The sequence below is a fragment of the Microtus oregoni genome, unplaced genomic scaffold (assembly GCF_018167655.1).
Source record: "Microtus oregoni isolate MIOR12 unplaced genomic scaffold, Mior012 000011F_ref0000422, whole genome shotgun sequence".
Classification (NCBI taxonomy): domain Eukaryota; kingdom Metazoa; phylum Chordata; class Mammalia; order Rodentia; family Cricetidae; genus Microtus; species Microtus oregoni.
The window spans coordinates 37,846,388-37,871,359 of record NW_024543070.1 but is presented as its reverse complement, the minus strand read 5'-3'; the positions used below and the strand labels follow the sequence as shown (position 1 = coordinate 37,871,359).

Sequence of the window (24,972 nt, the reverse complement as noted above, 5' to 3'; positions counted from 1 at the left end):
CTATACCATTGGCTCTCAAGTTTCTTAATGCTGTGACTTTAATGCAGTTTATTATTTTGTGGTGACCCCCAACATAAAATTACTTTTGTTGGTACTCATAACTATAATTTTTATATTGTTAGGAATCGTAATGTAACTATCTGGTATGCAACCTCTGTGAAAGAGTTGTTCGACACCCCCAAGGGATCATGACTACAGATTGAGAACCACTGTGCTAATTGATTTATCCTGCACCCTTTTCCCTACATTCATTCTTTAGCACAACTAGTATCGCTGTCTCAATATTATATGGAGAGATAGCCACCTAATTGCATTTGAACATACTTTAAAACTTACCACTATTTTATGAACTTTAATTGTAAAAATAGTATGTGTATCAAAGATTTGGCCTGGTCCTTCTGTCTCTTGAGATTTATTTTTATCTATACAATAAAAGAAATACTCCACAAACTATTAAAAAAAATGAGCCACCATTATTAAAAGCAAAATTCTACCATCTTTCCTACTCTAGATATTAGTTTTGAAATTCTTTTACTTGATTAGGTATAATGTTCTAATAGGTCATTAACTGAAATTTAAATAAAAATGTAGAAGTAATCTAGTATGTAGTCTAGTGATTTTTTTTTTATTCTGCTTGGTGATTTTTTTTAATTTGTTTTTTCTTTTTCTTTCTTTCTTTTTTAAGACAAGATTTCTCAGTGTAGCCCTAGTTATTCTGGACTTACTCTGTAGACCAGGCTGGCCTTGAACACAGAGGTACGCTTCCACAGTGCTGGGATTAAAGATGTGTATCACCACCACCCAGCTCTGCTGAAGCTGTAATCTGTGCTGTGGCCACGGAGCAGTTTCACTCTACCTGAAAGGTACTGTGATGGTTCCTTTAGGTGGGGTCACCTGATGGTGCTAATATCACTTGAGTCTGGATAGCTAGTGGCTTTCATACTTTTGGACATGAAGACTTTAGTTAGTTGGTTCACAGAGACAGGAAGGAACATGATAAAATTGGGGTTACCTATTACGTAACAAAGGTGGAAGGGATTTAGTAGGTTAGGGAAAGATAGCTATTTACTGTAGCTAGAAGAAAAAGGAGAAATTATACCGCAGGCAGTTGTATCTGAATTGGTAAAGGAAACAGAATGAGAATGTGATATGGTTAAATTTTAGAATGCCAGTGCTTTTTAATTTAGTGTTTATTGTCCCTTTTAAATTAAATTTCTGTCTGTAAAACTGTCTCTGGAGTTTCTGAACACAGAAATGGTTAAGATGAAGTATTTAGGAAACCGCTGTTATTGAGCTTAACCTCTATACTTGGCCTATAATGTATTCCACATTTTATCTTGTATTATTTAACTTTAAAGACCATTTGGGAATTCTTGTATTAAACTTTAAGTAAAATAAGTAGCACTAATACATCCTTCTTCCTTAAACCATGTAATATTCTTTTGATCTAGTTAAATGCTAACAATAAAAATTTAATTTAAAAAGAATCTTGGGCATATGAAATCTCTTAGTCTAAGCTAATTGAAGCAGTCACGAGCACGAGGATAAAGTGGAGACAGAGATGGAAGTAGTGTGGTGCTGTGTTCCCAGACAGGCGCTTACTGTGAGCTCAGGGTTGAGTTGTTTTTGGCAATAAGAGTCTCCTCAAGTGTTGACTGCTGAGATTAGTAGATGGCAGGGTAAGTGTTGATTGTATAAACCTTTCTGCTTCGCCCACAACAACCCTCATCTGGGTATTTGTATTATAGATGGTGCTAGGTGACCATAGGTGAAGAAACTAGAAAATACTTAGATGTGAAGGCACTGTTATTGTACTTTTGCATACCCAGATAAGTGAGATAGTTTTAATTGTGTCATTTTTATGGAATACTGAAGTTAAGAAAGTAGAGTTTTTTTGTTACAGTTTTCATTTGTAAATTATATGCTTTCCCACTACTTGGGAAGCTAAGGCAGGATGACTTCAAGTTCCAGGAGATCGTGGTCTGTATAGTGACAGCCTGCTAATAAATAAATAAATAAATAAATAAATAAATAAATAAATGATAAATAAGCAAATTATATACAAGACCATCGTTTTGGGGAAGGCGGGGGGAGATACAGGGTTTCTTTGGCTGTCCTGGAAGCCTCAACTGAAGTAATCTGCCTGCCTCTGCCTCCATAGTGCTGGGATTAAATCATGTGCCACCACCTCCTGACTTGTGATTTTAATGTTCCCATTTTATGTTCTATTAGGATAGAAGGGTTTTATTTTATTTAAATTAATATTCTAGTTAAGATTAAGCCAATCTATTTCTTTTTCTTAGCTGTCTTTTTCAGTGAGGTTTCTTGCTTTTCATCTTAAATTTAATTGCTCATGTTTATGTCAATAGATAGGAATTAATTTGACTAAGGGAGATTGAAATATAAATAATGTTATATTCTACTGGATTCTTTTTTCTATTGATAGGATCTGTTTGACTTAATTACTTTTCCTGTCTCTTGAGTAGTAGACTAAGGAAATCGTTCTGAAATGTAAATGCTAAAATAATCATCTCTCAAATTATGGCTGATTAAAGTTTCTGGCTTTTATTTGTTTGTTTGCTTGTTTAACAAAATTTAAAAAATACTCTTTTCTGAAAAAATGTAGTTCACTTTGTATATCCGGTACTCTTTTGTATTGTTTATCAAAATGTCTAAGGCAAATGTATTGCCCAAAATCATAAGACTGTTTTTTTCTAGGGAAGTGAAAATTACATCTTGTCTACTGATACCCGATCACAACTCAAATTTCTTGAACAGCTAGACCAATTGGAGAAACAGAGAAAGGATCTAGAAGAAAGAGAGATGTTACTAAGAGCAGCCAAGGTAATTTAATTTCTCATGTTCCTGAAAGATTTATTTTTTCCTAGTTACAGACTATTATGGTCCCCCTTTCTTTTCTTTTTTTCTTTTTTTTTTTTTTTGAGACAGTCATTATGTAGACATGGGTGTCTTGGAACTTTTCCCCTATGCTAGGTTAGCCTTGAACTCATAGAGACCAGAATTCCTCTTCCTAAATGCAGACATTAAAGACATGCACCATTACACCCAGCCCACCAACTACTGTTTGTAACCCTTTTAGTCTCCTGTGATGAAACAGGATCTGTGTACTAATACTAGTGTAGCCCATACATCCTTTGAACTCACTATACTATTGCCTTTTCTGAAGTGCTGTGACTTACAAGGATCAATCATGATACGTGGCTCTAATTGCTTCTTTGATCTATTTTAAAACAATTTTATACTTACATTATAGTATCAAATCTATACATTTGCCCTTTTCTAAGATCCTGTCATTTTCTGGCATTTGTTCATCTCTACTCATTCCCCCACCCTTTGTATGTACCTGATACACACAAACTTTAGTTTGTCAGTATGTCCACCTTCCCTTTAACCTTAGTTGAGAGAATGTAACACTGTTGTGCATAGCATAAACCCCTGTTCATATTTCATTAGCCATCTCACTTGTTTCTTTTTTTCATGTTCCATTTTTCTTTTCAGAAATAAGCATTTCATTTAGTAGTAGTTCACACTTTTCACATTTCTTCTGACAGTCTCAATTGTCTTAGGTACTTCTTTTCCTTCTTACAAGATCTTACTTTCAACTTATTTTCTGTTATGACCTTCACCTGCATTCATTTGGTATTTTCTTAAGACTTTATGTAAGCCATGTACTTCTGACAGATGTACACAGAGGTGATGATACATTTTTCTGAGCTAACCTCAAAAGGCAACCTGATAATCTGGGTGTGTAGTTGTCTACCAATTCTTCCCATTTTAAATTGACCATCTTTCCTTGAAAGTTTTTAGTTTCACATGGATTATTTTCATGTTCATAAATTGTACCAACATCTTTTCCTTATCTAATTTTCATGCATCAGCCTTAACAAGTTCCTGAATCGGCCACTTCTGTGGGGATTGCCTGGCACTAATTATTCCCATTAGCTTACCTTCACATATTAACCCTCTGTTAGATGAAAGGCTTTCTTCTCCTCCCTTTTCATGAATAACGAGCCTGTGGGTTCATTCATTCATTCATCGTTCATTCATTTGTATTTTCTGCCTGCCTCTCTACCTTCAAATAACTGCAGATTTTTTTTCTCCAGGAGTCAGAAAATTTGCTTTTGTTATTATCCTTAGCATGTTTAGCTCATGTCTTCAGTCAGTGCATGTATCAATGCCATTCATATATCACCAGCTTGACTGACTCTTATCTGCTGTTTCCAACATGCTGTTTTATTGGCCTTACCATTATGACCACCGGTCTGTGTCTTCCTGAGACATCCCAAACTTCCACAAGGATGTGAGCATCATAGCATTGTCACTGCCCTACTGTCTCAGCCCCAAAGTGACTTCTTTGCTGAGAAGGGCAGGTAGATGGGACAGGAAGATATTCTTCTTGAGCTTAAACTCACTGTTGTAACAAGGTAGTTTGTTGGTTCTTTATTTCTAGTAACTGCATTAAATAAGGTTATAAAACTATTAAATACTATTCTAGTTATTATTTATGTAAGATATCTGGTTCTTAGTCTCTTTGGGTTTTCTTCCTTTTTGAGGTAGAGTGCTAAATATTGGGATGCCCTGGGTTTTAGTCCTATGCCTTCTATGTCTTTGTGTTCTCCTGAGATTATACTTCCAGCTTGGTCTATATTCTGAAACTTTTGGCATGTAAGTTGACTGGTTGTTTGCTGTCACTTTTCTGGCGAATAGGACTCTGAAATTGTTTATGTCCAAACAGACTTCTGATTTTTCTCTCCTTTAATATGACTTTTTCTAACTCAATCAGTAACAACCTAATTTACCATAGGTTCATGGAAAAAAACCTAAATGTCACCTTTGCTTCTTCTCCATGCCCATGCCCAGTTTACTCACACTAGTCTACAGTGTCCATCCTCTCTTCAGTACATTGTCACCACCCTAGTCCAAGACATTTTATATATTCTATCTGATCTCTCTTTCCTTCCATATCCATTCATAAGAATGGTTTTCCTAATAAAACACAGGGTCTTCAAGGTGTGGTAGTGCATGTCTTTAATGCTAGTACTTGGGAGTTAGAGGCAGGTGGATCTCTTTGAGTTGAAGGCCATCCTTGTCTACACAGTGAGCTCCAGGACAGCTAGGACTACAGGACAAACTGGGTCTCAAAATAAAACATAGCTTTTACTGATTTTTTTTTTGTTGTTGTTGGTTGGACTTATCCAAACTTATTACAGGACTTCAAAAAAAGCCTTACATTATCTAGTACCTGACTTCTCTTTGACACTCCTTTACTCATTCCATTCATTGTGCTCACGGGTCTGTTCCAAGCTTGTGTCCAACTTAGGACATTTCACCTTTGATTTGGCACCTAAAACTGACAGTTGATTCTTTTTATTTTGCTGTGTACTTTTCATTAGATCTTCCCTTATAGAAAGTTAGAATTCCTCTCAGTTGCTTAGGCCAGAATCTAGATATTTTTTCCTCTTTAGTTTGTATCCTGTATCTAGTCTACCACAAATTTGGTTGGCTTTACTTGCAAAATGGGATTTGAGTTTATTTGTCATGGTCATCATTGCTACTGCTGTTCTAGACTGCATTTTGTCTTCTCAGCCACCCTCTATTCATAGCAGTTGTTTGACAAGAGTTTCTTAATTATGTGGGCACTGTGCCTTCAGTCATAGATCTTTGTAGTAACCACTCTGTATGCTGCTGGAGCCCCTTTCTAAGGGGTTGCTCCAATGTATTCTCATTCTTGTGCTATGTAATAATAGTATTCCTATTACAATAGTCTTCCTTTAACAATCAGTGGCTGGTTGTTAAAACTACAATTAAACCCTTCTACCTCTTGAAATGGCTACAGGGCAACACATTAACCTCCTTTCTCTTCATGTTTTCTAGTGCTTCAGACACATGGTCATCCTGTCTTTACTCAGGCTTGCTGTCATTGTAAGGCTTTGGTATTTACTGTATTTTCTATTTGAATTCTCTTTCATAATGCCTTAATGTGACTAGCTATTTCTTGTTATTCAGACTTCTATTCATATGTTATTCATCAGAGATAGATGTCTAACCCACTACCGTACTAGAGAAGTACCTACCACATTCTTCGTGCTCATTTTTATTATGTTTTGTTTTTTATAGTATATAGCATTAGTTCATTAAGTGTTATAGAGGATCTAAAACTAATAAAAATAGTAGAATGTATTTAATACTTTCGCTTTCAGAAATTACTCTTTTTAAGATATTTCATTCTAGGCTAGTTGAGGTCTTGATTTTAATAGCTGTTGAAATAACATATGCTTTGTCAAAATGGCTTCACCTAAAGATGAGCCAGTATTGTTTATTTTCATTCATTTGAGCACACACTTCTTTTCCTTTTCTTCTGTTCAGGCCAGTTTTCATTTTTGCTGTGTTCCAGCAAGAACAATGTCATGCCTTGACTGGACCTGACTGACATTGTTAGCATCATTTTCAGTCTGTGTTTCCTCCAGGCTAGAACTGCAGCAGCCGGCCCAGATGAGGAGGAGGAGGGGCCAGGGCTGGAGTTCAGCTAGACTGGATTGAGGCATTGCCCCTGGAGCTAGGGTTTTCAATCACAGGAGAAATCATTTATTAAATATTTAACAGTAATGCTAGTATTTAGATGATTTCTATTAATTTTTTTTTTCTCCTTTGACAGAGCCGTTCCAATAAAGAAGATCCAGAACAGCTGAGATTAAAGCAGAAGGCCAAAGAGGTAGGACTTTCAAGTTACAGTTCTGGTCTTTGTGTTTGAGGGAAGGTTGGCAGCCTCTCTCTTGGCAATTAGGTCAGGGTTTATTTTGCTGTTGCATACCATTTGCAAAAGCCTTGGGGAAGGACAGGAACTGCTGAAGGCAAGGGCAGTACTTCAAATGAGGTCAGTGAGCTATGTGCTCTCCTTTTAAAATTTATTTTCAAGGCTTAGGCCTGTCTGGAAATGACTCTTTGTAAACTCCAATCATATACTTGGAGGAATACAGCGTGGGATTAAAGGAAAGAAAGAAAGAAACTTTGAGATTTAGCATCTGGGACTGTACAATAGGCTACATTTTTCCAGGGTAATTGTTCGTTTTGTAAATCTGATACTGCTTATAATTCTTTGGCTGGGAGGCGGTACTGGGATTTAGTTTTAAATGGAAAATGCCTCTGGCTTTTAATTTTCTGGGCCCAGCAGTTTTCTGTTCTGGAATGGAGCCCTTGTTTCACACAGTTCATGTTTAGCTGCGGGGGTTTTAGTTTATAGCTTAGACTGGTTAAGCTTTTACTCCCAGAGGCCTCTGCATAGCAACTGTAGAAATCAACAAATAAGTTCATTTATGTCTGCAGCCTCCTCTCAGTAGCTGACTTTTTACATTTCCCAATATCCATTTCCTGACTTCTCTAGCCTCAGAGAAAAAAGCTCCACTAATTGGAGCTTATTTTAATTGAGCCTTAATATTGGATCTCACTGGAGTTACCCCCAGAGCTACTGAGAACAGAATGAAATGAAAGTACCTAAGGTTGAAGGGCTGCGTGCATGTGACTGTGTGTGTGTGTGTGTGTGTGTGTGTGTGTGTGTGTGTGTGTGAGAGAGAGAGAGAGAGAGAGAGAGAGAGAGAGAGAGAGAGAATGAATTTTCACTTGACCTACAGATTCTTTTCCCTCCTGAATAAATCATCAGGCCTGTTCACATTCCTGGTTAAGGATCTGACAGCAGACGATAATAAAGACAATTGAGGTGTGATATGGAGCTGAAGAAATCGGTTTCTATAGTTACTTGACTGATTTCATGCAATTTTTAAGCATCTTTGTGCTAAATAAGAGTGATTCCCTGAGCAACTTTTTCCTTAACTGTGCCTCTTGAACTATGAAATCTTTTGTCCTCAGCATTGCTGTACTTGGCATCCAGGTGCCAGCAGCAGGAGGTTATTTATTAATGTTCTAAAGCCCTTATTGTTTGGATTAATGTGGGAGCTGAGACAAAACACATGGAAATCTAGTAAGATTCTTAGAATCAACGTATTTTATTTTCTTTAACATAAAGAAAATACTCTGGGTAGAAGGGCTTAAAAATCAGGACAAGAAAGGAAGAACATTAAAATGTTAGAAAAACTCATTTTAAACAAAATGTTCCTTATTCTAATTTCCTTCCTCTGGGTTTTATCTAACACTGTTAACCTGAGAACTGTCTCGATTTTTTTTAAGGACACCTAGATTAATGATAGGGACTTGCAGCTGTGCCACTTGTCATTGCGCTGAATCCTGGGTATCTGTTCTTTTAATTAAGAACTGATTGGATACTTATACCTTTTTTTTTAATTGATTCTTGTTTTGGAAACTGTCTCTCAGAAAGTTAGTTATCTTGCCATGTGTGTTGTTGCTTACTTAGATTCTTTTTTTTTCAGCTTTGAAAGAGGTGGTTTTATTTGTTTAATACATTTTGTTTATTCCATGAAGTCAAAGATAGTCAGCAGTCTTCATACAATACTGTGGGGTAGGATGTGGTTTCTTTTACCAAAAATGATTGATAGCAAACCTGCTTTTTATCTGTTCTTTGCACATCTATTTAGTATTTCTTTTTAATAAAGAAAGGGTAAAAGAAAATATAATTTCCTTCCAAACCATTTTTTTGAAGTCTGTTAGTTGTTTTTTATTTTTATTTTTTACTGTAAGTCCCCTAGGATCAAAAAGAAATGAAATTTATTGTCCTGGGTCCAAGAAGAGAGGCAGAGACATTCTGTGTTATTGGCTGCAAAGTTGTCGTTAGATTGAAAGTTAAATAATGTCATTTTTGTGTTCCTTCTGTCCTGTGGAGATGTAACTTTGCTGTACTAAGTAGCTCCCTTTCAGAGCCACACATGGGGTACTGTATTTTGATTATAAAAATATTATTTCTCTCTTTCTGTGGAGTTGAAATATTCTCAACTATAGTAATTTACAAATTTAAGAGCTTGTAGAAGTTGCAATACTGTGGTTGTTTTTGTTGTTGTTTTTGGTATAAACTAGGAAGTTTTCCTGGTTTAATTGGGAAGGTTGGCACTCTTTTGTAGTGGTTGCTCTAGTAGCACAGCTTTGTTTCTTTTTACAAACCGGTCACAGGACAAGTGGACTAATGACAACATTATAAATGCCCAAGTCCAAAAGAACTGCTTAGAGAAGTTGTAGGCTTTGTTTATGCTTGGAGATATTTCAGCAGGGGTCTTTATCATGATTCAAATCATGCCTGAATCTGGAGTTTGAATTGTTAATGAATACAGTTTTGATATTGATAGTTCTCGTGGGATTTTTCATTTTTTTAAAAAAAAATAGTTTTAGAAATTTTATTTTTTCATGCTCAGTTTATATGGGCAATTTGTTAAATAGGCAGGTTTTTATGTGGGTGTCTCTTCAAATGTTGCAGTTCTCATCTGGTTGCCTTTGGGTTTGCCTCCAGCCTTGTCTCAGTTCATTGCAGTGACTCCTGCTGCACACGGATGCCACTGACCCGACAGACAGCTCATCCATTTGAAATCCTTACTGCTGTCTGGAAATGTCTGGGGCCATTCCTGTAGTTCAGACATTTGATTTTAAACTCAAAGGGTATCCTCTCTTGTTTTCAGTGTTTTTTTTTTTTGTTGTTGTTGTTGTTTTTGTTTTTTCTTTCTTTAAAAACAACTTCATTTTTGGCTTCAAACTCAGTTTTCATAGCTGCAGTTTAGGGGTAAATAGATACTTTTGAAAAATTGTGTATGGTGATAGTCTTCCATTTTACTCTCTATTTGTGAAGCTTTAAAATACATTGCTAGTTGCCAGATTCTAATTCTAAATAAGCAGGCTTAGTACAAATGCAGACTTATCTGAAATGTGTGTTGTAGAATAACATCTATCTTGCCCTCAGTTTTCCCTTAGTACATCATTGTTGTGATGTTTTGCTCTTTTGACTTTTGGATGCCCACTACCTAGCTCCCAGATAAATCACACACATAGACTTACTCTTAGTTTTGAATGCCCTACCTTAGCTTGACTAGTTTCTAGCCAGCTTTTCTTAACTTAAATTATCCCATCTACCTTTTGCCTCTGGACTTTTTCCTTTTCTTTCTTCTGTATATCTTACTTTCAACTTTTACTCTGTGGCTGACTGGGTGTCAGGGTGGTTGGTCCCTATCCCTGTGGTCCTCCTCTCCTTTCTCTCTTGTGCTCCTCCTCTTCCTTGTTTCTCATTCTATTTACACTCTCTGCCTGCCAACCCTGCCTATCCTTGCTCCTGTCTCGCTCTTAGCCGTTCAGCCCTTTATTAAGACCATCAGGTGTTTCAGACAGGCAAAGAATTAACAGCTTCACAGGGTTAAACAAATGCAGCATAAACAAAAAGCAACACACCTTAAAATAATATTCTAACACATCACCCCAAATTCTGCAGTGCAAGCCTTCTGACTTTGAAGCTCAAGCATCCTGATTTCTTAAGAGTTTTAAAAAATGTGTTTTTATATCCTTATATCCATTTGAATTTCTTTTTTCTCGTTTGAGAAATATGAGTTTAGTAGATCTCTGCAGAGTGAAGCAAAGAGCTCATTCATTTTCTTTTTGACACTTCAATGCATTCTCACTTTCATTTTTGTATGAGACAATAAAGGGGAATAAAAGAACTACAATAATGTATATGTTGGCACATTGACTTTGCATAGTAACCTGGGGGGGATTAAAATGCATAGCAGATTAGAAATATACTCTGAAATAAGGCTTTTTTCTAAATAGATTATGAACTGAAAACTCAGGGTGCATCTCTCGGTGACCATTATTGTGTAATTAATAGAGTTCCGCATATAAGGCCTCATTTCTGAATAGAAAGTATAATATGAGAAAGGCAGCGCAGAATCTGTTAGTTGGTCTTTTGCTGTTGTTACTTTTTTGTTGTTTGTTTGTTTGTTTTGAGGCAGCATCTCATTAGTTAGCCCTGGCTGCCTTTGTACACTCTGTATAGAGGAGGTTGGCCTGGAATTCATAGAGATCCTCTTGCATTTGCCTCCCAAATTCTGGGATTAAAGGTGTGTGCCACTATACCTGGAGGACATTGTTTTGTTTTGTTCTGTTTATTTGAGACAGAGTCTCCTTATGTCGCTCTGAAACTTTCTATGTAGACCAGAGTGGCCTCAAACCCACAGAGATCCAAGGCCTCTACCTCCTGAGTGCTGGGATTAAAGGTATGTAATACCACACCCAGTTTTTATATGAGATAGATCAGCCTGGAATTTCTGTTAATCCTGCCTCAGTCTCCCAAGTGATGAAATTATAAGAACCTCCATGCCCAGAACTGACACATTTTGTAGTGGAAATTTAAAAGATGTGAAATAATGAAACATGATAGGTACTTAAAGGTAACTGTAAATGTAGTATTTTGTGTTTAATGCTATTTTTGCATGTGCCAAGGACTTGTGGAATGTTGATCAAGGCAATCAAATCTTTTATTGAAAGTATATTATATATATGTTCTATTGTAGAAATCAAAATAACATATGATGAAGACATTCTTAAAATGACAAGTTATAAAAAAACTCGTGTATGCCATCGCAGTGAAAGATGATTCAAAGCACTGACAGTCTCAGAATGTGACTTTCAAACTCTAATGTATATGAATGTTATCTGGAGTGTTTGAAATACAAGTTGCTGGTCCCTGGGTAAAGAAGTTTTAGAGTAGGTGTAGGGTAGGGCCTGGAAATGTGCATTTCCAGAGGTTCCTGCTGTCGCTGCTGCTCAGGAGATTGCCCACAGAATCATTGATCTAGGAAGAGAAAGAAGGATGTTTTAAATTTTGTTATTTTTCTATTCCCTTTTGAAGGTATAACATTGTGATCTGGGAATTGGAAATTTAGGATCTTGAACTGGCGATATTGGATTATCATCCAGTGATCCTTCTGTAAGTTTCTTTGGGGACCAGGAAAGCCATCACAAAATTTTTCAAGTGATCTTTTTGCAGAAGGCCTTTACTGAGAGTAGATGCACAAATTCTTAGTTTTGAGATGTTGGATCTATGTATATTAGACATAGTGGTCTCTTGTTGGAAGAGGTATGCACATTTCATAAAAGAAATAGCTGTGGGCTAGAAGTCAGGAGTTGTGAGTTCCATATGGATCTAATGCTCAGGTGTGTTGCTTCACTTTGAACTTACTTTTGTTCTTTTCTACTTAAATGTAGCATAGCAAGTGTATTGTTTATAACTGGCAGTCATAACTTAGGTAAAGATGGAACTGTAAAGGCTTAGAACCATGAACCAAAGGAACAGTTCGGGTAACGTTATTCCATCAGTCTTAGCATTAGGCTCAGACTAACCCTGAATATTTTATTTAATTCCTCCCCTCCCCCCAGAAAACACAAAGAAAAGTAAAGGGGAGGCAGGAATACATAGATGAAGAACTATGGGGGAGAATGGGACAGATGAATGGATTGCTATTTAGGATAAACTAAGATAACTATAGTACATTTTTATCCTGAACAGTTCATAAGTATTATGTTTAAGTGAGGGTGACCATATCTGTTGTAGTCTGACTTCTTTTTGCTTTAACCAAATACCTTAGCAAAACAATGTAGGAAAGGAAGAATGTTTTGGTCTTTGAACTTAGGTTCCAGTATATAGAAAATCTGTTGGTTCTAGACCCTTAGCAAGAAGAACATCATAATGACAGTATATTTGTGGTAGAGGCTGCTTAGCCATGCAAAACTGAAATCAGAGAAGGGAGAAGTTCAGGATAAGCTTAGCCTCAAAACACAAGCTAACTTATTAGAGTTAGGTTCCACTTTCATAGCGTTTCCAAATCCTTCCGACCTAGTGCCAAAAGCTGAGGCCTATCTTGTCAATGCCTTAGCCTCTTGAGGAAAATTTCATATTTGAACTGTACCAATGTGTATTTAATTAATGTTTTATTCACTGTTTTTAAAAGCATATTCTTTTTTAATCATTTATGTGCATTGGTGTTTTGCCTGCATGTATGTCTGTGTGAGGTAGTTAGATCTTGGAATTACAGATAGTTGTGAGTTGTCATATGGGTGCTGGGAATTGAACATGATTCTTCAAGTGTTTTATAGTTATTACATAAATGCAATTAGTACTTATAACCCAAGTGCAGATCATTTTACTATGTAAATTCTATCTATATAAGATTTGATACCACTTTTATACCATTTCTTTAAAAAATCTAAGAAGTAATATCTCCAGTTTATTTCTCAAGAAAGCATAAACTAATATTCAAAACCAGAAGGATATTTCAGAACAAGACATCCAGTATCTCCCATGGAGACATCAACAGAATAATAATAGTCAAGTCTAACAACATATAGAAAAGAAAGTAGACCAGCACAACATAGTATCAACCCAAGAGATGTAAAGTAGCTTTAATATTTGAAAATTAATATATAGTTGTCTTAGTTAGGGTTTTTATTGCTGTTATAAAAACACCAAGACAAAAGTAGGTCACAGTCTGTCATGAAGGGAGTTGAGACTAGAATTGAAGTAGGTGTTGTGGAAGATCACTGCTTACTTACTGGCTTCCTCTGTTAGCTTTCTTAGAGCATCCATGATCACCAGCCCAGGTGGCACCACCCACAGTGAGTTAGGCCTTCCCACATCAATTATCAATTAAGAAAATGCACCAAAAGTTTTCCCACAGTCCATTCCAATGGGGCATTTTCTGAATTAAGGCTCCCTTTTTTCACAATAACTAAAGCTTCTGTCAAACTGACATAAAACTAGCAAACATACTTAACTCCTTGTCAGCTTGACACACAAGTCGACACTGTTAAACCATAACCTTTTCTGACTTGTTGTCCTCAAGATGTCATATTAATACCACAATATAAAGTATATTCCAAGGTTTGAAAGTTTCAATGTTTTTAAAAATTCAAACACTTTTAAAGTTCTCTTTAAAATACCCAAAATCTCTTTCAAAGTTCAAAGCTTCTCCAAAGTATCCAAAGACTTCCCAAATGTCCAGAGGCTCTCTAAAATATTGAACATCTTTCCAACACATACAGTGTTCTCTGAATATCCAAGTCTCTAAAATCCCCAAATCTCTCTAAAAGTTCAGAGTCTCTCAACTGTGGGTGCCTATAAAATAACAACAAAAATAGTTACATACCTTCTTATTCCAAGAAGGAAGAACCAGGACACAGTCACAGTCAAATTAAAGCAAAACTAAACTCTAACCAGGCTAATTACTCACTGTCAAATGTCTGGTGTTCATACCTCTCTGATTCTGCCGTTAATAAGCATGTGCAGCTTCTCTGGGCTCAGAGCAGCTCCACTCCACAGCTGCTGTTGTCCTTGCTCATTGCCCCATGTTACCGGCATCTCTAAAATGCTGGGGAGTCTGTAGCTGGGCTTTACCTTCCGTGGTAGCCTCTTCAGAAACTCTAGCCCTGCCACATAGTACCAAGCCTTATAAGCCTTAGCTACTTTCCATGACTCCTTCATGGCTTTAAATCCAATACCGTCCAAGTAACATTCTTTCTCTCTCCCCCCATCCCTCCTCTCCTACTTTCTTCCTATCACCTCCCTCCCCCGGTGTGTGTGTGTGTGTGTGTGTGTGTGTGTGTGTGTGTGTGTGTGTTTTCTGAGACAGGGTCTCTCAATGTAGTTCTGGCTTTCCTGGAACTCACTGTAGATTAGCAACTTGTGTGTCAGGTTGGCCTCGAAATCACAGAGATCTATCTGCTCCTCTCTCTCCAGGGCTGGGCTTAAAGGCGTGGGCGGCTACTACACCTGGACCATCTTAGTGATGGCAGTTTGGCTGCCAGCAGGAGATCCAGCCTCAGCCCCCAGTATATATGAGTAAACACTCCCAGATTTAATCTTCAATAGTGTTAGTCTTTGTTAATCACTACTCATTTCTAAAGCAAAGATTTCACTTCAATGATGCTGGTCTCTTGTTAATCATGGCTCATTCTTCAGTGCCATGACCAGAACTAGATTATTTCACAATGGCACATAAATGTTCCCAGCAAAGTCTTCACTTTCCCCTGAAACTTCACAAGCCAGGCCTCCATCGTCTGCAGCACTCTCTGCATTCTTATCTTCCAAACTGCTACAGCAACATCCTATTTTCTAGAATAGTATGTGTAAAGGATTTTTACATAGTCAGGTTGAAAACCTTTCTTTCGGTGGGTGGGAGGGAGTCCTCATTTCATACGACTCTCTTTAAGATACCCTATCTCTTTATAGGGAAGGCCTTTAAAGTACATTTTTATTTGATTTGTGCTGTAGATTAACTAAAATCTTTTTTGTTTTTGATACATAGAAAAAGTTCTGGATTGTGCCAGCTTCAGACTCTTGACCATAGTTTTTTTTTTTTCAAAGATTTTACAACTTCTGAAAACCCTTACCAAACAATATATTTTTAAGAAAGCCTACTGCTTAAAAAAGATTTCGGTCCTGTGATTTTTGGAGCAAATAGAATATCATTCTTAGTTTATGTACTTGGATTAATTGTTGTCTAAATATATTTATGCTGCTATATCAAAAGCCCCTTAGTGAGTAGCTTATATTCCATAGGATTTTACTTTGCACAGCTCTGAAAACTAGGAGATCTAAGATGAAGGTTCATGTGCTGTCATCCTTATTTTATAATGTGTTTGAACTTTGGTTATTCCCCCGCCCCCGCCAGGAATATTTCCAGTGTAAGTTTTTCTCAGTGAACTGTCTTGATCCTGTTGGAGTGTGACTATCATTCAGTTTCAACAACATTTTTGCCTTATATAGCAGTAAGATTTTCTTGAGAATTGAACATTTTTCCTCTTCTAGTAAAACTGAGGGGCTTATGCAGTGGTGTTTTATTTTTACTTTGTCTTTATCAAAATACATAACTATTTTTATGCATAATCACTTTGATGAAATCCTTCTTCATAAGACATAATTTGTGATTACCTTCTGTACTGTTGCCTGAAGACTGAAAAATTGTACCTTGTAGTTTTGGCCATTCTGGACTAAACTACATCACTCAAGGTTTTTACCATGAAGGCAAATACAGAGTAAATCCATGAGTCTTATTAGTAAATGTTTGTAGTGAGAACATTTATCTCTGAGTACTGGTTCTACCTCTTTTGGGGGTGATTTCTATGAAATTGCCCTAATCTCTTCGACCCTCACTGTCTAATTTTTTTTTTGTTTGAACAGTCAGTGAATACCCTTTCAATGTGTTTGTGAAAGTTAAGAGAGTAGTTTGTAAATGATACAACATACTAGAATGAGCTCTGTAATGTACAAGCACTGTTTGATTTCCTCTTCCCTGAACTTTGTCTCTTCTTTGTAAAGATTGGGACTACGAGTTAGTGGAGTCAAGACATCAGGAATGTGCCCTTGGCTGCAAGGGAGTCAGTATTCATTTTATTATATAATTTTATTTGGGAATAAATGCAGAAACTACTTTAATGATATTTTCTTTTTCCCTGAGCATCTGTGTAAACAAGGACTTTCTTTTCTCCCCCATCTTCTAGTTGCAGCAGTTGGAGCTCGCCCAGATCCAATACAGAGATGCTAATCTCACAGCTCTTGCAGCTATTGGACCACGGAAGAAGAGATCACTAGAATCAGGAAATGAGGTACTGATAATTGTGCTTGTAATTTTTTTTAATGTCCAGAAAGTAAGCCAAAAAGAAAACAAAAGATGCGGTGCGTTCAGAGAGTCTAGCCTGCTCTACATGCTGCCAACAAATCCTTCTTTGACAGTTTTATAAAGTAGATTTGCCAGTTCTTTTCAACTCGATTCTTACATACTCTGTTTTTCTTTTTAGTCACTATCTCCAGGTATGCTGAATATCACCATTTCCATTTTTAAAAGCTCTGTATTCTAACATTTGCAAACATTTATTTTTAGTCTGCGTGCGTGCGTGCGTGCGTGTGTGTGTGTGTGTGTGCGTACACCTGTGAAAATAGATGACTACAGTGGACAGAGTGTGTTAGATCCTCTGGAGCTTGAATTACATGTGGTTTTGAGCCATCTGAGATGGGTGCCAGAAACTGAACTTGGTTCTTGTGCAAGAGCAGTATATACTCCAGGCTCCTTCTAATATTTTTATATAATCCCCCACTACTAAGACTGCATCTGCCCGTGCACCTGGGCACAAAATGTGTTTATATGGCTTAATGATTCTTTTATTCTTTCCTAAATACCATTTTTAGAATTTTAATTATTTTGTGCACATTTGTTGTGTGAGTGGATTATACACACTCTTGCCAAAATGCACATATGGAGATCAGAAAACAGCCGGCAAGCCTCAGTTCCCATTTTCTGTTTTCTCAAGGCATGGTCTTTTCTTGTTTTTGTTGCTGTATTGCTCACTTCAGGTTATCTGGCCTGCAAGATTCCAGGTGATAATCCCATCTCCACCTTTCATTTCTCTTTAGGAATGCTGGAATTACAAACATGTACCATTATATCCTAAAATCTTTTAACATAGTTATATGACAATACTGCATTTAAATGAATCATAATTTATTCAACCACTTTCCAATAAATACTCAGGTCATTTTCAGGCCTTTGCTTTCAGTGTTTCTTAGGATTTTCTTTTACTTAAATTGTTGTGTAAGTGAAGTTCTGGAAATACTTGGTTGGGTTAAAAAATATCCATATCTGGAAAAAAATTTTTTTACTAGAAATACTCAGGCATACACAAAGGTAGAGAGCAGTGTAATGAACTCCTGTCTACCTTACCTCTTTCTGCTCTGTCAACTATCACTTTGCCTACTGTGTTTTATTTATGCCCGTATCAACTCTATCAGGCTAGGAAGGTTTTTACCCTTCGGGCTGTTGTAAAGTTAATTCAATAGTCAGTAATAATATTTCTTCATTTTTTTGGTCATTCCTAAAAGTGTGAATAGGAAATGACTAGACTGAGTTCTCATCACTTGTCACTTCTCAATTTTTCTTTTTCCCACTGAATTATTCTTTACAATTAAAGAAATAGAAACCTTTTCTCTCATTTTCTGTTTTTCTGTCTTTATTCATCTAAAGTATACTTGTTTGTTTGCTTTGCTTTTACATTTGTTTTTGTTTTTTTTTAATATTTATTTATTTAATTATTATGTATACATATTCTGTCTGTGTGTATCTCTGCAGGCCAGAAGAGGGCACCAGACCTCATTACAGATGGTTATGAGCCACCATGTGGTTGCTGGGAATTGAACTCAGGACCTTTGGAAGGGCAGGCAATGCTCTTAACCACTGAGCCATCTCTCCAGCCCTTGCTTTTACATTTGAAAACTTTAATTTTCTTTTAAAAGTTCCAATGTGAAAGTCAGTTTATATGATTTGTCTGTGTTGAATTTTTCTGGGGAGACGCAAGTATCTGTCTACTCCATTTGGGTACTAACCACAGACCAAAATCCAGCTTGTTGAGACTAATGAGCTTAAAGGGCTTGCTTACACGCTGAGGTGAGGAGACTTACAGACGCCCTGAAACAGCTACATCATCTCAAAATTTCACCCCTCATATGGCACCCTTCGCCTGGAAGCTGTATCCTGAAGCCATCTTTCTTTCGTCCTTACACTGCTTTATGATCTAATATCTTTTAAGTTCTACTCTACTAAACACCTCTAGTCCTATGAGGTGATCTTATTAGACTCTACTGTATTTTAAATTAAAAATACAAAGATACACCACGATTATAAAGTCCACCAGAATTTTATTTTGCATCTGTTATATGTTAAATATAATAATAAAGAAATAATGATAAAACAACAGCGGTCAGTCCAGGGAAAGAGAAAGCTAATACATGATTTCTTTCAGGAATGAGGATTATTTGGAGAAAGGGCCTCCAGGCTGTGATGGGGCCTCATGGTGGGAAGCAAAGCATTAAACATTAAACGGCACAATATATGAGAAAGGCCAAAACATGATGAGGGTCTTAAATGAAAACAGAAGCTCCATTTGAAAGCCTGGCAAGAAGCTTCATAAAGAACAAGAGAAAATAGGAGGGAAGAGAGGGGAAAGTATTAGACTTTTTAATGTAAGTTTTGTAGGGTCTGGCGGGAAATTTCACGTCACATGATTTGGTTCAACATAGAGTATGTGAACAGGATCATGGAAGAGCCAGGGCCTGGTTAGTAACATAAATCGGGGGCTGCTGTTAGGATACAGGACAAAGAGTTTTCTTAATTCTGTGTTAGGAAGAGCCTTCAAGGGAAGAATGGCCTGTTCTCTGTAGTCTGGCTACTTGAAAGTGACCACTGTCTTAAAGGGGCAAGCACACAATTCTTTATATATAAAAAGTAAACTGATCCTGTTTGAAGAAAAATTGAAAGTTACTTATAAATCAGTGTTGAAGTAATATAAAAGTAGTAAAATGCATTGTATGTTGGACAAGTTTCCTTTAGTGTTATTAGTTCCTGATCTCTTGAGATAGCTGAATTAACATTGATTTGGCAAGTTAGTATTGAATACTTGCTATTTTAAAATCTTTAATGAGTTAAATGTAGCCCAGATTAGCCTTTAACCTGTGTAAGTGTAGCTTCTGATCTTCCTGCCTTCACCTGCTGAGTGCTCTAGGCATATTTATACTACCACTCTCAGCTTCTGTTGTGACTTAACAAAATTCATTTTGTTGTCTTTGGAGCCTACTTTTAAATTTAATGATCTAATCTATACATTACCAAATCATTAAATGCTTCTTTATACATTTCATTGTATAATTTACCCCTCTCTGTGTTGTTAAGTATGTTTAGTTTGTAGTATAATATGTGATTCTTTTTGTAATTACATTTTTGGATATGGTTTTGATTTTTATCCTTTTAAATATTAAAAATAGAATTGATAGTAAAAATGAATATTCATTATTAATTTTTTCAAAACAAGGAGATGGCTTAATAGGTAACTGTGCCTGCAGTCATACCTGATAAGCTGAGTTTGATTCCCTGGACCCACATGATGGAAGGAGAGAACCTATTCCTGCAATTTGTCCTCTGACCTCCACAGGAACATCAGAACATGCTCCCCCTTCCCAGTGAATGAGTGAACAAATAAATACAATTTTAAAAATTGAGTGGCTTGGGCTGACAGATTGAATGAAAAGGGAAAGATATGTTAGGTATAGCGATGAGAACATAACAAGGTTTCCATTTTCTTGGAAGGAAATCATCTAAAAGCTAGTTTTCTTTTTTGAAGCAGAGCTGGATTTAGGTTCTTACATTTTCTGTCTTTAATTCAGAACTGTGACTTGGACACAGACAAATGGTGAAAGTATTATGTTACTTTTTAGCAGTTGACCATTAGAGGCTTATGATCTGAAGATTGATGTGATGAGTGGTCTGTGAGCCTTTAGGAACCGCTTCTGCTCTTGAATGTTTCCTTGTTAGCACTCTGTTGCTACATTAAGTGTTCTAGGTAAGGTTCTCCTGGGGGGCACGTGGTGTTTGTATGTAACGTTTAAGACTTTAACATTGCAATTTTTTCTTTGAAAGTATGTTCATTAAGGTTAGCTTAGGTAAGCTTTTCCTGAGAAAGTTGCTTACTTAAAATTGCATAGCTTTAAATTTATTTCTATGAGCTTTCAGGATCCCAGAAGCAGTTGTTGAAATGTTGTATCTGTCTTTTTATGTGCGTGCTTTTTCTGTAATTTAGACTAACACTACTCATGTTGTAGCATTCTCACTTAATTCACTATATTGTTGTATTTCTTGATGCTCTGTTTTAGACTCTCATACAGCTACTTGGCTCACACTTAGGGATTTTAAAAAGCACAAATTGCTTGTTATATAGGATTATCTGTATTAAGTATTAGCTTTTAGAGGACTTTCCAAAATGATAGGTAAGTGCTAATTAACAACAAATAGCATTAATTGTCAGAGGATTGTAGGCGGCTTTCCTTAATTGAAATGACAGTTGAGTTCCCTTTGTTTCTTGCCCAAATTAGATGTTCAGGTTTTTCAATTAATGTTTTCAGCTTATTTTTTGTTTGGACTTTGCAGTACCTCCAAATTTTTAATTTGAGGGGGTTGTTGATACTTATTTATGAACAGTAAAGGCACCATTTCCCTCTTTTTATTTATTCTTTGTGTCTTTCACATCATGCATGCCTATCCCATTCATTTCTTTATCTTTTTGTATTCATCCTCTGGCCTTGCAACCTCCCCCACAAAATAAAATAAAATAAAACTTAAGACTAAAAAGGAAAAGAAAAAGAGAGAAGGGAAAAATTAATCATCACGGAAGCTATAGTGACACAGTGAGTCATTCGTAAACCCTTATGGATAAAAGGGTTTTTAATCTGTATTTTATTCTAGCCAGAAGATTTTCTCTGTCCAGTCCGGTCCCACTGGACTGGTTTCTTCCCATCTGCTGGCCCCTGCAGCCACTTATAAATAATCACTCATAGGCTTAATATTGATTATAATTGATTATAATTGCTTGACCGATGGCTCAGACTTCTTTGTTTTGTTTGTTTATTTATTATATATACAGTGTTCTGCCTGCATAAATGCCTACAGGCCAGATGAGGGTACCAGATCTTATTACAGATAGTTGTAAGCCACCATATGGTGGCTGGGGGCTCCGACTTCTTATTGGCTAGTCCTTACATATAAATTAACCCATTTCTAATCTATGTATTGCCACGTGCCCTTGACTTACCATTAATGCTCTGGCATCTTACTCCTCTGGCAGCTACTGGCATCTTTCCTACTCGGCCTGCTTTCTCCCTCACGCTCTCTGCTTGGATTTCCCACCTAGCTGTATTCTGCCCTGCCATAGACCAAAGCGGCCTATTTATTAACAAATGGTAATAAAAAAAGCATTCATAGCATACAGAGGGGCATCCCACATCACATTACTTGCAAGTGTTCATTGCAAAGAGTCATTGCAAAGCCTTGGTTTCTGTGACATTATCAATACTGGAACTCCTCTTGGTTATCCTGTTGTCTGTCATGTTGCCTTGTGTCATAGAGATCCTGCAGCACCAGTGCCATCATGTGTTCAAACAGATCACAGATGGGGTGGATATTGGGGTAGACCAACACATAACCCTGTTGCTGGGCCTGGGTAGTTGCAGGGTTGGTTAGCCCCCTAGCTCTCTCTTGTCCTCACCACTAGTGTGGACTCTCCTACATAGCCCTGGTGAGTTTACCCCTTGCTGTCATGAGCAAGGGGTGGGACCAGTTCTCCTGCTTTCATGTCCTCAGGGTCTGTTTGTCCCACACCTACACCTTCAGGGTCAACTCTACAGTGCTGCCCAGTTGTGCAGTAGTTGGAAATGATGAGGTGCAGGGACTGCTCTCCCAACCTTATGACCTCAGGACAAGCTTTCCCACCAGCCTCAGAAGTTAATGGAGTGGGGGAGGCATCTCTCCACAACCCATGATGGCACATGATAGATGGGCAATAGGGATAGCTCTACAATGCTCACAACTTTAGGGCTGGATCTCCCTTACCTCGACCAATGAGGTTGACTCTTGCCCTCACAAGGTGCAGGGCCTGCTCTCCTGAGTGATGTGGCTGGTGGCAGGCAGGGCCAGCTCTCCCACTTCCCTCAGGCATTGATGGATTGGGGTGGGGGCAGATTCACAATTTTAAAGTGTACAACTCAGTAATTGTCAGTATTTGCACCACACAGTTAAGGTAATCATCACTCTAACTTTTGAGCATATTTGTCACAGCTAACAATAGCCATGATCTGTTCAGCTATTAGCAGCTAATTAGCAGCTTTGGGGCTTTTACTTAAAATTTTGTCCATTTGAACTGGCTATAGTGGCACACATGTAAGTAGAATTGTGTGATGGTTATCCTTTCGTGTTCAGCTTCTTTTACTTATTGTGCTTTTATGGTCTGTACATGTAATATATTAGCTGTTGTATCTGTTTTGTTTGGATAATCCATTTTGTGAATGCACAGACAGCACTTTGTTCTTACATCAGCTTTTATACATTTGTTTGCACTTTTGAGACTAAGAAAGTTGTTCTGAACGTTCATATACAAGTTCATGTGTACTTGGTTTTTCTTTCTCTTGGTATATCTCTAGTAGACTTTCAGAATCAAATGGAACTTGATATTTGGTATTTTGAGGAGCTGACAAAATGTGTTTTCTGGTGATTGTACATGTTATTTACAATGCAGGATAGTCCTTGGCACTACTTACTATCATCTGTATTTAAAAACCATAACTATCCTAGTGAGTGTGAAGTGTATCTCACTTGTGAGTTTGTTTTGCATTTCCCTCATGACTAAAGCTGATAAGTATGTCTTTCATATGCTTACTGAACATTCATCTATTTGTGTTAATTTTTGATTGTTTATGCTTTGAGGATCATAGCCAAGAAACTAATCTAATGCAATTCTACAAAGACTTATATCTATGTTTAACTTCTTAAAGGTTAACATATTCTAGCCCTTATATTTACCCTGTCTTTGATTTGTTTGACTTATTGTAAGTCACATCAAATTTATTCTGAGCTAGGGAGATGGTTCAGCTGGTGTGTTATGCCTGATGAGCTGAGTTCAATACCTGGGACCCAATACCTTGGTGAAAGAAGAAAACTCATTCCCCCTGAGTTGTCCTCTAGCATCCATCCAAGTGCCATGGTGTGTTTATACGCACACGTATAAACAGAATGAATCAATCAGTCAATAATTTTAAAAAGTCATTTCTCTTTCTTTTATTAAAAGTAAGGTTTTTCATATAGTATACTCTAATCATAGTTTTTCTTCTTCCAAATCCTCCCAGTTCCTTCCCACCTCACCTCCCATCCAGTCCACACCCTTTTTGTCTTTCCTCAGAATTTGAACAGGCATCTAAAGAATGATATAGTAAAATAAGATAAAAACAAACAAGTTGAAATAGGACAAAACAAACAGAAGAAAAAGCCAGAGAAACAGAGATATACACATTCACACACACCTAGGAATCCCAAAAAACACAATACTAGAAACCATAATATATGCAGAGGACCTGTAAGGTTTATATGTTAAAAAAAAAAAAAAAAAGGGCCCTGGCACAGCATCACCCAACAAGAACCTCTAAAAATACCCATTGAGTTCATTTGTGTTTGCCATCTCCTGCTGGGTATTGGGTCTGCTCCTAAGAGTGGATGCACCAGTGAGACTTCTCAGAAAAATATTTCACTATCAAGCTTCTGGATTAAGGATTGGGATATGTGTTCACTTACCCTCTCAGTGCTAGGACCTCTTCTGGTACAGACCCTAGCATGCTGCCACAGTCTCTATGAATTCATATATGCGTCTGTCCTGCTGTGTTTAGAAGGCCTTGTTTCCTTTGTGTCCTCCATCCCACTGAGTCTTAACACTGTTCCCACCTCCTCTTCTCAGGGTTTCCTGATCCCTGAGGGGAGGGATTTGATAGAGACACTCCATCTAGGACTGAATGTTCAAGGTCTCTCACTTTGCACATTGGCTGTGATTCTCTATTTGTTCCCATCTGCTTCAGGAAGAAATTTCTCTGACGTAGCTGAGCAGGAATTGATCTGTTTCCCTGGCCGTTGGCATCTAGTTTTCTGGCATCAGTATTATAAAGTCCGTTTTTTTCCCATTGAAGGTTCTCAACAACCTTGCTACTTTTGGCCTGTCGGTTTTACGCCATTCATCTTTATGCTGTATTTGATTACTTCATTACTGTAACTTTTATAGTAAACCTTGAAATTGAGAAATGTCAATCTATTATCTTTTCTTTTTTTACTCTGAAGTGTTTGGACTACGATGAATCTCTTAAATTTTCATATATTTTAGAATCAGATTGGCATTTTCATCCAAAAATGTGATATTTTGATAAGAATTAAATTAACATTGCCATCTTAACACTGTTAAAGATGCTAGTCAGGGAACGTGGTGTGTGTTACTTTTCTCACTGCTGTGACAAGGATACCCAAAAGAAACAGAGGGGGAAAATAGATTTTTGCTCACATTTTCAGAGGATTAGAGTCCTTTACAATGGGTAGGCACTGCAGAGGACTTAGTCCATGTGCCATAATAAATGGCTGCTTTTTAAATGATGCCTACCAGGAAGCA

General features: G+C 37.1%; 1 protein-coding gene across 1 annotated transcript in view; it reads left to right on the top strand.

The window, feature by feature from the left end:
• Nucleotides 1-24,972, top strand: part of LOC121453272 (transcription initiation factor TFIID subunit 4B-like) — a 113,590-nt gene that overhangs the window by 68,087 nt on the left and 20,531 nt on the right. Inside the window, exons 12-14 of the mRNA XM_041659880.1 lie at nucleotides 2,719-2,844; nucleotides 6,677-6,733; nucleotides 16,459-16,563. Of these exons, the coding sequence (XP_041515814.1) occupies nucleotides 2,719-2,844; nucleotides 6,677-6,733; nucleotides 16,459-16,563 (288 nt within the window). The remainder of the gene's footprint in view (nucleotides 1-2,718; nucleotides 2,845-6,676; nucleotides 6,734-16,458; nucleotides 16,564-24,972) is intronic.